The 12,202-nt window shown below is 41.4% G+C and overlaps 2 protein-coding genes across 5 annotated transcripts in view; one reads left to right on the forward strand and one right to left on the reverse strand.

The window, feature by feature from the left end:
* ALK (ALK receptor tyrosine kinase) overlaps positions 1 to 8,473 on the forward strand; it is a 1,019,362-nt gene extending 1,010,889 nt beyond the window's left edge. Inside the window, 3 exon segments of the mRNA XM_020983767.2 lie at positions 724 to 858; positions 1,711 to 1,801; positions 7,713 to 8,473. Of these exon segments, the coding sequence (XP_020839426.1) occupies positions 724 to 858; positions 1,711 to 1,801; positions 7,713 to 8,411 (925 nt within the window). The 3' untranslated portion in view covers positions 8,412 to 8,473.
* Positions 1 to 12,202, reverse strand: part of CLIP4 (CAP-Gly domain containing linker protein family member 4) — a 133,637-nt gene that overhangs the window by 3,796 nt on the left and 117,639 nt on the right. Inside the window, exon 18 of one of the 4 annotated variants that reach the window (XR_002323918.2) lies at positions 6,140 to 6,392. The exons of 1 other annotated variant lie outside the window; for it this stretch is intronic. Coding sequence is in view for 2 of the 3 variants with exons in the window: in XM_020983764.2 (XP_020839423.1) it covers positions 6,417 to 6,450 (34 nt within the window). In the remaining variant the exon portion in view is untranslated. Of the gene's footprint in view, positions 1 to 6,139; positions 6,451 to 8,430; positions 9,030 to 12,202 lie in introns of those variants that run through there. 2 more of the 4 variants (XM_020983764.2, XM_020983765.2) reach the window with 2 other exon arrangements.

A 12,202-nucleotide genomic window follows, 5' to 3' on the forward strand; every position in this document is an offset into this window, starting at 1 on the left:
CAGCACCGGCCCTCAAGGAGCTCACAGTCCATTGGACTGCGGCATCCTGATTTCCTTTATGCCCTCAGTGAAAGAGAGAAAGCAGGGGAAGGAGGGAGAAAGAGAAACTTGCTGGGAGAGAACTGAAAAATGCTAGGCCAGCAGGGGAGTTGAAAGATGTCCAGTGGTTTCATCTCTGCCACTGAGGGGTTCTGTGACTTTATCTCAGCTTTAGCCTTCTTTCCTCCTGCCCTTTCAAGGATCATAAAGCACTTGGATTCCTTGGGAGAAAGCCCATCTCTGAGCAGAGTTTGGTAGTTACAAATGCTCTGACTGCATCCTTCTCTTCTGATGATCCATCATGTCCCCTGGGTTCTCAGAGGCTATACTACTTTGGAGCGCAAATCCTGGCTGTTCCTCCCATTCTGGGTAGGCTCCAAGTATGGGCTCAGAAAACTGGTGGTCTACAAGGCCACCAAGACCAAATTAGCTACACTCAGACATTACCAGAAGGCTAGCCATGAGGTGATTAATTTTTTGGCCACAGCAACATTCAAAAACCATCAGCTATGGTGTAGAAGGGCTGTGACCTGTCTTGGGGAGGGGGAGTACCCATGCTGATGAAATCATGACTTTTTAAATAATTAACATGTTTATGAATATACATAATACATGACGAGGTATAAAGCCTAAGGCAGACTCTACTTGTTCAAAGGTTAACTGCATCCTCTGATTTCTGTTCAGGTCCTTCGGTGTGCTTCTATGGGAAATATTCTCCCTTGGATACATGCCATACCCAAGCAAAAGCAATCAGGAAGTTCTGGAGTTTGTCACCAGTGGAGGACGGATGGATCCACCCAAAAATTGCCCTGGGCCTGTGTATGATACCATCTACTAAGTATAATTTTTCTTTAAAAAATCTATTTGAATTTTAAACAGAATGTTTAAAAAACATTCTGTTCTTCCTTTTCCATGAAGGGTCAAAGTGCTGACCTCTTTTAATAAGCCTAGGATCAGAGTGGTTGAAATAATACATACTCTGCTAGAATTGATAAATGGGTGAGAAAAGCATATATTAAATGATGACTGTGTGCCAGGTACTATACGAAAGGCTGGGCACATATAACAGAAACAAGAACAAGGAATAATGGGTCTATCAACTTGCCAAGCCTGCAATGTTAGGTTTCTCCTGGCATATAACGTATGACTTCAACACTGATATCTGAAATCAAATGTTTGGTCCCTTCTGCATCATATTCTCAAGGGAAAGAGTCTAAAGAGTTAAGAGACCTAGGTGATGGCCCTCATTTATGCAAGCTGTAAAATGAGGAGGTTGGACTCAAATTCCTTCCTATTCTCATTTCTATGACCATGCCTTAGTGGGCTAATTTAGGACCTGCTTCTGTATATTTTCTATAGGCAAAGACAACGTAGACAGCCAAGGTGGTTCAAGTCTCCTCCCTCAGATATGGTTCCACTGCAAGGGTGGGGCCACAGGATTTCTGTATGGAAACTAATTAAGTTTGGGGACCTGAGAGGCTTGGCACTGCTGTACCTATCTTAACAGGTCGCTATTCCCTGACCCAACACCAGAGGGCAGCATGTAACAGCTGCAGGTTACCTAAATTGCCTTCCCAGTTGAATGAAGCCCTCCAACACCACAGTTCTTGTTTAGGTCAGTACAAAGATAAAACACAAATACTCTTCCTGATTTTCTCATTTTCCTTTTAGGTACCGGATCATGACTCAGTGCTGGCAGCATCTGCCTGAGGACCGGCCCAATTTTGCCACCATCTTAGAGAGGATTGAATATTGTACCCAGGTACCAATTATTCTTTTCCCGTGATTGACATTAACTTATTCTATGTGAATAAGATTTTGAGGACAAAATCGAGAATTAGGAAACTTAAGTTTTAGGTTGCACCTGTTAAGGAATAAGATGATTTCAGTTGGTTTACAATAACCAGAAGTTAATGTTAATGTATACTCTAAAGCAGAGTATACAAAGGAAATTGTGGGATAGAGAAAGCATTACCCCAATGTAAACAAATAATAGCCTCTGTCTCTTTCTGCACCAATTCAACCAACAACAGTTGGTTAGCATAGTAACTAGGGAAATCCAGAAGGATGATGGAGAGCAGGTAAACTGCAGAACAGTTGTGCCCCCATGCCAGTATCTGGGGATAGCACTTAACTGGGTCATTTAAGAAGGGTGGCGTCTATAGCCCACACATGTAACGCTAGCCTTGACCCTGTCATCCTTGGAAGGAACTGGTTGATAAGGAGAGGGGAAATGGTCAGGCCTTGAGTACATAGACAATGGCCCACTTACATCTCTGTGAGCAGACCTGGGAGTCTTTCCTCACATGAAGAAGGGGAAAGAGGGGAGACAAGTATGGTGTGTTAGTGTCTCCTTGTCAATCCTGGAGGTGGAGGAGGGGACTATTTGGCAAAAGGGTGAATCTGTGATGTGATACTCTACCACCTACAGCTGAGGCTGCATATCTGCTATGTATCTAAGTATCTGCTAAATGATTACCTAAGACTCTACTCAATTCTAAGGGCATGTTTGAGTACCCCAAATAATATTCAATTTATAGAGTGCTGTGCTGGACTCCATGACAAAAAAAGTACAGAAAATAATCCCTGCCTTCAGAGAGTGTAAAATCTAGCAAGAGAGAGAAGATTAATGTTCAGGTCACATCTAATCCCTCAAGCTTCTTGTCAGTTAAAGATCCCTCCTTCCTTTAACTATTCCTCTTAGGAGTTTCTAGACTTCATCATTGTGATCACCATCCTCTGGACATTCTCTAGAGTTTGTTAATGCCCTTTTTAAATAGAGAGCAAAACATTCCAGAGTCAGTCTACCCAGCACAGCGTAAGAGACTATTACTTCTCAGTTACCTGCACCGTCTTTGTTAGTATAGTGGTATCCTTGCCTGGCATGCAAGAGACTGATGTTCTATTCCCTAGCAAGTGATTTTTGAGAGGCAGTACGGAGCAGTGGCTAGGCAGCCAGCCTCAAAGCCAGGAAGACCTTTGGTTTCATGATCCTGGCAAGTCACTCTTAAGTGTTCCGAGCAGCTCTTTAAAACTCTCAGTTGCACAGGAGGTACCAACATGTGTTGGTAGATGAAGGTTCCTATATGAATGAAATCATAGGTCTAGTCCCCATGTGCTATCCCCTACCCCAGCAGTATTCTGTTAATACAGTCTAAAATTGTTAGCTTCTTTAAGGGTCACCCTTTGCTATAACATCCCTGAGTCTTTGCCGCATGAACCGCCATCAAACCAGGGGTCCTCTAGTCTGTGTATGGGCATTTGATCTTTTTTAACCTAAATGCAGGACTTTCCATTTTCCCTGTGAAATTTAATGTTGTTGGTCTTGTTCCAGTTTTCTAGCCCTGTTCAAGGCAATTTCAAATCTTAACTTGGTCATCTGTGGTATATTAGGTGTTACTCCCAGTCTTGTCTACTTTAGTTTTGAATCAAAAGCTTGTTTTCTGTGTTTGGGGTATGATTCTTCTACTTTTTATCTAATAGCATTGTTACCTAGTCCATATCTCAGTATCTTATCCATAATCATGACACAAGACACTGTTCATTATGTTGCTGACATCAAGATATACAACTGCCAAATATTACTCTGATCTACTGACCTAGTAAACCTAACAGAAAATGAAGTGAGTTCTTAATGAACTCGTGTTGATGCTGGTGATCATTATATGTTTCTAAATGCCTACAATGAGGTTTCATAATTAATTCCAGAATTCTTCCCACGATGGACATTAAGCCTACCAGCCTATGATTTACAAGATAAATCCCCTTTTAAAAAAAAAAGCATCAGGTTTGTTTATCTGTATCATATCCTGGTTCCTGTCCTCCATTTTTTTTTTAGAAATTCCATATGATATTCTAAGATCATATCTGTAAGTTCCTTCATCACCTTGGGAAGATTCTAGATATGCATACTACTACCTGTGTGCCCCTGAACAACTCATAGTCTCTCTGGCCATTAATATGAGGAATCATATGTAAGGTGAGAGGGCAAGTTAAAATCCTTTCTAGCTCTAATTCATATGAAAACATGAAGACAACCTCACTGGAAAGAGTATGATGATGCCCTATTACCATTCCCTCACTTACTTTGGGCTCCCACTCCTTCCTTAGGGTAGAAGACCTTACTGTTTCCAACATCAAGATGACACAGAAAGTAAAAAGTTCTGATTCTTTTCTGTTTTCTTTTAATATCACTCCAGCTGCCCCCAACAAGTGGGCCCTATTCTTTTTCCAAATTTAGTGAAAAACGTTTCTTCTTCAATTCATTTCTTATCTCCCTACTAAATGGATTTTGGTTATTTTTTTTTCAATTAACAAAAATCTGTTTTCTCTTCCTCCCAAATCCCCCCAATATTGGAAAAAACAAACAAACCCATGTACCAAATATGCATAGTCCCCCATTGCCCCGTCCCAAAAACACAGTCCTCATTCTGCATTGAGTCAGTCACCTCTCTGTTGTCAGGCAGTGGGTAGCATGCTTCATCATTGGTCCTCTGGAATCATGACTGATTAGAGTTCTTATCTTTCAGAGTTGTTTCTTCTTATAGTGTTAGTAGATAAATTGTTCTCCTAGTTCTGCTTACTTCACTTAGGATTAATTCAAACAACATCTTCTCAGGTTTCACTGAAACTATCCCTTTCATTATTTCTTATAAGTACTCCATTTACTCAGGCAGCTAATTGGTGCTACAGTGGATAGTGTGCTAGATGCCCAGCCTCAGACATCTACTACCTGTGTGAACCTGGGCAAGTCACTTAACCTCTGTTTGCCTCAGTTTCACCCATAAAATGGTAATAATTACACCTACCTCCAAGGGTTGTTATGAGGATAAAATGAGATGTTTGTAAAGTGCTATGAGGATAAAATGAGATGTTTGTAAAGTGCTATGTAAATGCTATTATTATTATTACCATAATTTATTCACATTCCCTAACTAATACACACCCCACCTTTCTAGTTCTTTGCCTCTATGAAAAGAACACCTATATTTTTATAAATATGACTTCTTTTTCTCTTTATTTGACCTTTTCTGGGTAAAGGTTCTGAATTGGCATTGCTGGGTCAAAGAAAGTATGCATAGTTCAATGACTCTAAGGTATAGTTCCAAAATGCTTTCCAAAATGGTTGGACAACTTCACAGCTCTACCAAAAGTGCATCAATGTACCTGTTTTCCCACAGCCCCTCCAACATTTGTCATTTTCACTTTTCGTCAGCTTTGCCAGTCTGATGTCTCTAAGGCAGGACCTCAGAGATGCTTTAATTTGCATTTCTCTGATTATTAGTGAGTTGGAACATTTTCCTTTTTTTTTTAATTTTTTTTTTTTAGACAATTGGGGTTAAGTGACTTGGCCAGGGTCACACACCTACTATGTGTCAAGTGTTTGGTCTGAGGCCAGATTTGAACTCAGGTCCTCCTGACTTCAGGGCCAGTACTCTATCCACTGTACCACCTAGTTGCCCCAGAACATTTTTCAATATGGCTACTGATAGCCTGGGTTTTTTCCTTTGAAAACCACCTGTTAACATACTTTGACTTTCTCAACAGAGGCTTCCTTGTAAGTTCCTCAAGGGCAGGGGCTGTCATTTTTTTCAATTTTGCAACACTAGTATTTATCATAGTTGACATTTAATAATTGCTATTGAGTTGCACTGAATGTCCCTTGAAATGTGAGATGATGTCACATGCCACAGAATTTTAAATCTGGAAGAGACCTTAGAAATGATCTAGTCCAATCCTCTCATTGTACAGATAAAGAAACCGAGGTCCAGAGAGGTTAAGTTTATACAGCTAATAATTGGCAGTTATAACTCCAACAGCTCTAAAGATGTCTAATATTTCTCCTATCATCATTATTACTAAGAATATATTGATCTATTAAATATCAATAACCAGATGACCTTGAACCTTGGCAAACTATCATAACTATATGAACGGTAAAGCACTATATAAATGAGCTGCTGTTATCCTGAATATTTTTGCCAAAAAGATGACAAACCCTCCCTTCTCCAGGTCCCCTATGATTTGCTCTATCAGCACAGTGACATCCTCTAAATGCTCCTTCTCAGGAGGGGGGCCATCACCAACCACCACAACATACCTATTACATCTGGCAGGGCTAACTGGATTCTTCTGAATAGAAGTGTCTAGTTAGGAGAATATTCCACGAGAAAAGCCTCAGAACTCTCAAACAGGTCCAACGGCACAAAAGGTGTTTATTCTCTTGGGTGCGTCACTTTCTTTTCCTCATTTGTCTCCCTCTGTAATTGATTTTCTTCCACATTCTTGGAAATGTTTTTCTGATTTCCTTCCCGGGATACTTCTTTCGTCTTTTGTAAGAATGTTCAGCCTCTCTAATAAAGTGGCATGTAAAGGGGTTACTTCTCAGACACGCTTACCTTTTCTTCTAGTCTAGAAAGGAGAGAGGAGTCTGCATTTGACATCATATTATTTCACTTTAATCTCCATTAGGAAAATAAATATAGCCCACCTTCTGTAAGGGTCAGTAACAGCTCCCTTGCCTCTCTAGATGAAGTAGCATAGCTCCCTCTGTGAATTACTGTGGGCACTGGTGCCTGTTTCCTGGTGCCTCTGGGTTGCAGGTGTTTCCCACTGCAGCCATCCCCCTTCCCCCAACTATTAGCCACAGTGTAAAATGAAATTAAATGAGATGCTCCTCTAGGCTGACTGACTTTTCACATTAAAAGTGTGCATATCAAGGCAGCTAGGTGGTGCAGTGAATAGAGCACCAGCCCTGGAGTCAGAAGGACCCGAGTTCAAACCCTGCCTCAGACACTTGACAATTACTAGCTGTGTGACCCTGGACAAGTCATTTAACCCCACTGCCTAGCAAAAACAAAATTTAAAAAGTGTGCATATCTATAAAAAAAACTTAATAGGAATTCCACATGAATTACTTAAAAGCTTAGACTTAAGGTTTAAGAAAGAACTACAATATCGGGGGGGGGGAAGGGTGTGCACATAGGGCTCCTGGTTAACAACTCCTGTTCTAGATATGTGTCTCACTTCTCCCTGGTCTCACTCCAACACCAGACAATTGATGAAAACAACGCCTCTCTAAATTTCCCAAAAGATAGCATTTACTTTCTAACCAAACAGTTCTGAGGTTTTCTCACTCCATTTCCAAGAGTAATGAGTTACAGAGCTGTATATCAACCACTACTACTACAACTAACATTTATCTAAAAACAAGCTACTTGGGGCTGTTTATAAAATGTCATTTTGAGATATGTGTGTATATACATACACATATACACATATGTACACTTACCAGATACTATATGATTGATTGTATCTAAAATGTTTATAAATCTGTAATCCTGAATGCCATAATATGTTTTATTGCATAGGGTAGGTTGTAAGTGGGCCATTTTGAAAAATAACAACAAGCATATGAGACCCAAAGAATTAGAGAGGGGTGACAGTCATTTTTATCATTTATGAAATCTTACACATGGAGGTAAAAGTATTGTGACAAATACCAAAGTTTAATATCTTTTAAGGTCTATACGTAATTCAAACAGGAAAGGGAAGAGAGAGTACTGGAAGAAGGAAAAAGAAGTAGAAGACTACTTGTCACTTAGATAGCCTGAGAGGGCACCACAGCAATCCAAGGTGAGAATGTCTTATAAATTCATTTCTCTTACCCCCAGGATCCAGATGTGGTTAACACTGCTTTGCCAATAGAATATGGTCCAGTGACTGAAGAGGAAGAGAAGGTGCCCGTGAGGCCGGAAGATCCTGATAGAATACCTCCTCTTTTAGTCTCTCCACAGCAAGAGAAAAAAGAGGATGTGTGTCCACCATCTGTTCCCCCTCCACTGTCCACCACTTCCTCTGGTAAGCCCGTGAAGAAAGCAATGGCTCTAGAGCCTCCAGTCCGCGTCACCAGAGGGACACACGTAGAAGGAGGACATGTCAACATGGCATATTCTCAGTCTAATCCGCCAACAGAGCTGCACAAAGGGCGTGGATCAAGAAACAAACCAACCAGTCTTTGGAACCCCACATATGGCTCCTGGTTTACAGAGAAATCTGCAACCAAAAACAATCCCCTGACAGAGAAGGAACAGCCCGAGAGGGGTAAATCAGGGCCAGAAGGACAATCCACCGCGGGGCCACCCAGTGTTGTCCCTGGCAGGCTGCCAGGGTCCTCCCTGCTCTTGGAACCATCTTCCCTGACTGCCACCATGACGGAAGTGCCTCTATTTAGGCTCCGCCACTTCCCTTGTGGGAATGTCCACTACGGATATCAGCAGCAAGGCTTACCTTTGGAGGCCACCCCAGCAGCTGGCAGTTATGGGGACTCCGTTCCTAGAAATCCGAGTAGCGTGACCCAGCCTGGTCCCTGAGCCTGTTCTGCACTCACTTCTCCCCCTTGGGATTCTGGAGCCCATGGAGGAGAGAGTTCAACACAACAGCTCCACCACCAAGCAGAGACCAAAACATTGCCTTTCATTTTGTGCCAACCTGCTCTAAAGTGCCACACACACAGAGACTGAATTCTCAAAATGCACCAGAAAGGATGTGAACATGGGTTCCTCCTACTCTTTCAAAAGAATAACATGTCATTTAAAAAAAAAGTGTTAAATGCAAGGCCCCAAGTTGGTCGCATAAGCTCCCATGCATGCATGGTCAATGTGCTCCTCCTCATGCTTCTTGTCAGTAGCGTACTCTGCTTCGGCATCAAGTCATACAACTCGCTGCCTGCGTGGTCCATAGTTTGGTGTCACAGGTGTCATTTACTTACCTTGTCGATGTGGACATACACCATTTGAATGTGGGGGGAGGGGGGAGCAAATTATTTATTTGTTGTAATTTAGTACAATGAAGGGCATCCTTCATTTGGAAAAGAAAAACATGACAACTAAAACGTGGCTGCAACATCTTCAGCTGTGTTGGTTCTTCTGAGGACAGTAAAGGGATGGGGGTGGGCCCAAGGAGGACAGTTGCAAGCTGTGCATTTTCACCTAAATGGAATACAGACATTCAGAAGACTTTGAGTATGAAAAGGCACCAGCAAGAGGGCCAGAGACTGAAATGTCCCTTTACTGTACCTCTTGCCTTAAGACTATCTTCCTAAAAGATGAAAACTCTGAGGTTCCCCATTGGACTTTAAAACCCAGACTTTCTACTTACAATATAAATAACAATATAAATAACAAAAGTCTTATGATAGTTGAATGAAGACCAAAAATGATGGACAAAACTGCAGCCACAGTGATGCATTTCCAAAGCATAGAAACATGGCCATCAGGGCCAAACATGTCAAAACGTGATATACCAAATCCTAGCAATGGTTTCAGCCACACAGCCTACTAAAGAGAAATGCCTCAATTCATAGCCATACCCTGGCTTGCAGGAGCAGCAGGAAATCCAAAAGAAGAAACATCCAAGTAGACAGACAGCTTCTTCCCAAGGCTGGCCTGTTGTTTTTTTTGTTTTGTTTTAATTCCTTCCCTATCACCTGATCGTTCAACATGTGAATAGAACACTTCTGATTTTTTGGATATATTTCAAGCAGAAGGAAAAGTGGTTTTGCATTTTTCTTTATAAGGCCTAAGAAATCAGGAAATACTTGAGGAATTGGTCACATCACATACCATGGTTTCCGCAGATGGACATGACACTGTGTATAAGTGACAGTTTGGAAGTTCTACCAACTCATCAACCTCTATTTTTAATGAAATGACATTCTACTTGCAATGTTTCAAGGTGTTCCCTCTAACCCTCCCTGCACTTCTATATTTTTCTTCTCCCACCTTTCTCATTACCAGTTCCTTTCCCTGGTAGTCAGTGATATCTTAATGGATGTTTGACTAAGGAGTGCATCACGGTGTTTGGAGGTAATGCTAACAAGCTGGAAAGATGCTCATTTCTCCTGATCTTAATCACCTGCAAAATATTTACCTGATCCAGGTTCCCCAGTTGCTGTGTTCTAGAACAACACTTCTTTGACTGCGGCAGTCTAGACACCCTCCCTCTTTCCCCACCACCTACTTAGGATTGAGGGAGAAACAAAACCACTATAATTACAGCCTAGAGAAGAAAAATCAACAACAAATTCAGTTTTAGTAAATTTAGTAAATCCATGCTAGACACAAACCACCTCGAGGGCTCCTACAACCACACTAAAGATAGACTGGAAGGGAGGTTATGGCCAGCCCAATAATGAAGGTCAAAAAAAAAAAGGCTTCCATTTGAAAGCATCCAAAAGTAGCTAATTAAGCAGGTACACTAACACATCTCAAGCTGATGTACTTGAGGACTTAGACCGGAACTGGGTTCCTTTTAAGTCTTAAAAGTCTATCGATCCATTGGGGTTCAGAAGAAACCTGATTTGCTGAACTGCTGCAGTGGCTCATTGGAGCCAGTTCAAAACCCAACACAGATGATTTCAGGAAACTCCACGTGTCCTTTGCATACTCCCCAAGAGTACTGGCTTGACCCATTAGTCTCAGCTTAGTCTGATTGGTTTCTACCCACCCCTACTTCAGAGCCCTTTAATAATACATTCATAAAAGTTGTAATGAGTGTGGAAAATTTCCAAATCAAAATGTTTTTTCCCACTAAGCCTAGGGATAGTTCTGATATGTTCTTCTGTCTACTCGTCACCCAATCAGTTGTTCATGGTATGTTTTACCTCACCTATCAAAAATGTACTTCTTGAGTACATGCTTCCCTGCGCACAGGATCCTAACACTGGTACTAGACCCTTTTCAACCCAAAAAAGAGATGAAATCCATATTTCCAAAATGTTGCTTTAGTCTCACACCTATCATTAGGGTAGTACAAACGGCACTTGGCCAGGAGTCAGGAAACCTTAAATCTAATACTGCTTCTGCCAATAACAGACTAAGAGACTAAGCTAGTCAATTCACTCTTCTGGGCCTTGGTTTTCTCATCCAGAAAATGAAGGGAATGGATAGCATGATTGCTAAGGTTGTTTAGTGCTCTAAAGTTCTATTATTATAGAAACCTATAGTCTCTAGAATCTAAGGCCCCAAAATCATCAAAAGAGAAAGGAAATCTTTCACTCAAGACATTTTTCCTTTCAAGCTTTTGCTTCAGCATATTCTGTGAATCCTCAGCGGCTACTTAACAGTAACCTCTATTAACCTCAAAAAGTAATTTGCAAGCCATCCTCAAAAGAGACCCCAATGTGTGAATCTAAGTGAATGGGTACCTTTCATGGTGTCTCATATCCCCTGGAACAGCAATGTCACCACTCTGTATACTACAGATACTGTGACATGCCAACAGAACATTGTACACAGCATCTGGTCAACCTGTCCGCACTACTGACTTTCCAAAAAAGACTCCAAAGAAATTAAAAGCTGATTGGCTTCATTTCCTAGTAGCAAATGATGTTCTGTGTTCTTTTTCAGGAGCACACAAAACAAAAATTAAGAGTTCCCAGAAACCTCAACCTGCTGTCCTGAAAGGAAGGATAATTATTGAGAGCAAACAGCAAAGTTTCTATCAAGAGCCCGTTTTCACACTGTGTGCTGCATAGGCATGTTTAATTTTTAATAGCTTCTCAAGAACAAAGATTTATTTTTAACTCTATTCATGGGTTTAGAAAACATTTTAAAAGCTTGCTAAGAAGAGTCGGCCATCTTACAAATACTCGGTGAGGGAAAAGTGTAGACCAGTCAGCGAACTGAAAAGCGGCAAGTTTTCTGTCAAACAAGATTGTGCTTGACCTAAAGCTGACGGTACCTTGTGTTAGTATGTGCAAGATCACAAAACATCTCTCTCTCCCATCGACTTTTCTTCATCGCTTTACCACCACCCCTACCCTAACCCCCTCCCCAACACACACACACACACACACACACACACACACACACACACACACACACACACACACACCCTTCTCTCCAGGTAGGTGCTTAGTTCTCTCATGCTGTCCTTTGGCTGACAGCCTTCCTTTTCCAGTGGTTCTATTGTCTATCTTTCCCTCTCCCCATCAAAATGTCAACAGAATGAGCTCAACGAGTTGTTGGTAGCAAGTCAACCTTAGTTAAACTAGCTCTGACTGAGGCATGAATTGGAACATTTGGATTTTCCAAATCGTCACTTTCTAACCCAAATCAGTCTCTCATTGGAAGAATTCCCAGCAGTGTGATATTCTGAAGAG

This window comes from Phascolarctos cinereus, unplaced genomic scaffold (genome assembly GCF_003287225.1).
Source record: "Phascolarctos cinereus isolate Bilbo 61053 unplaced genomic scaffold, phaCin_HiC Scaffold_2;HRSCAF=192, whole genome shotgun sequence".
NCBI classification, from domain to species: domain Eukaryota; kingdom Metazoa; phylum Chordata; class Mammalia; order Diprotodontia; family Phascolarctidae; genus Phascolarctos; species Phascolarctos cinereus.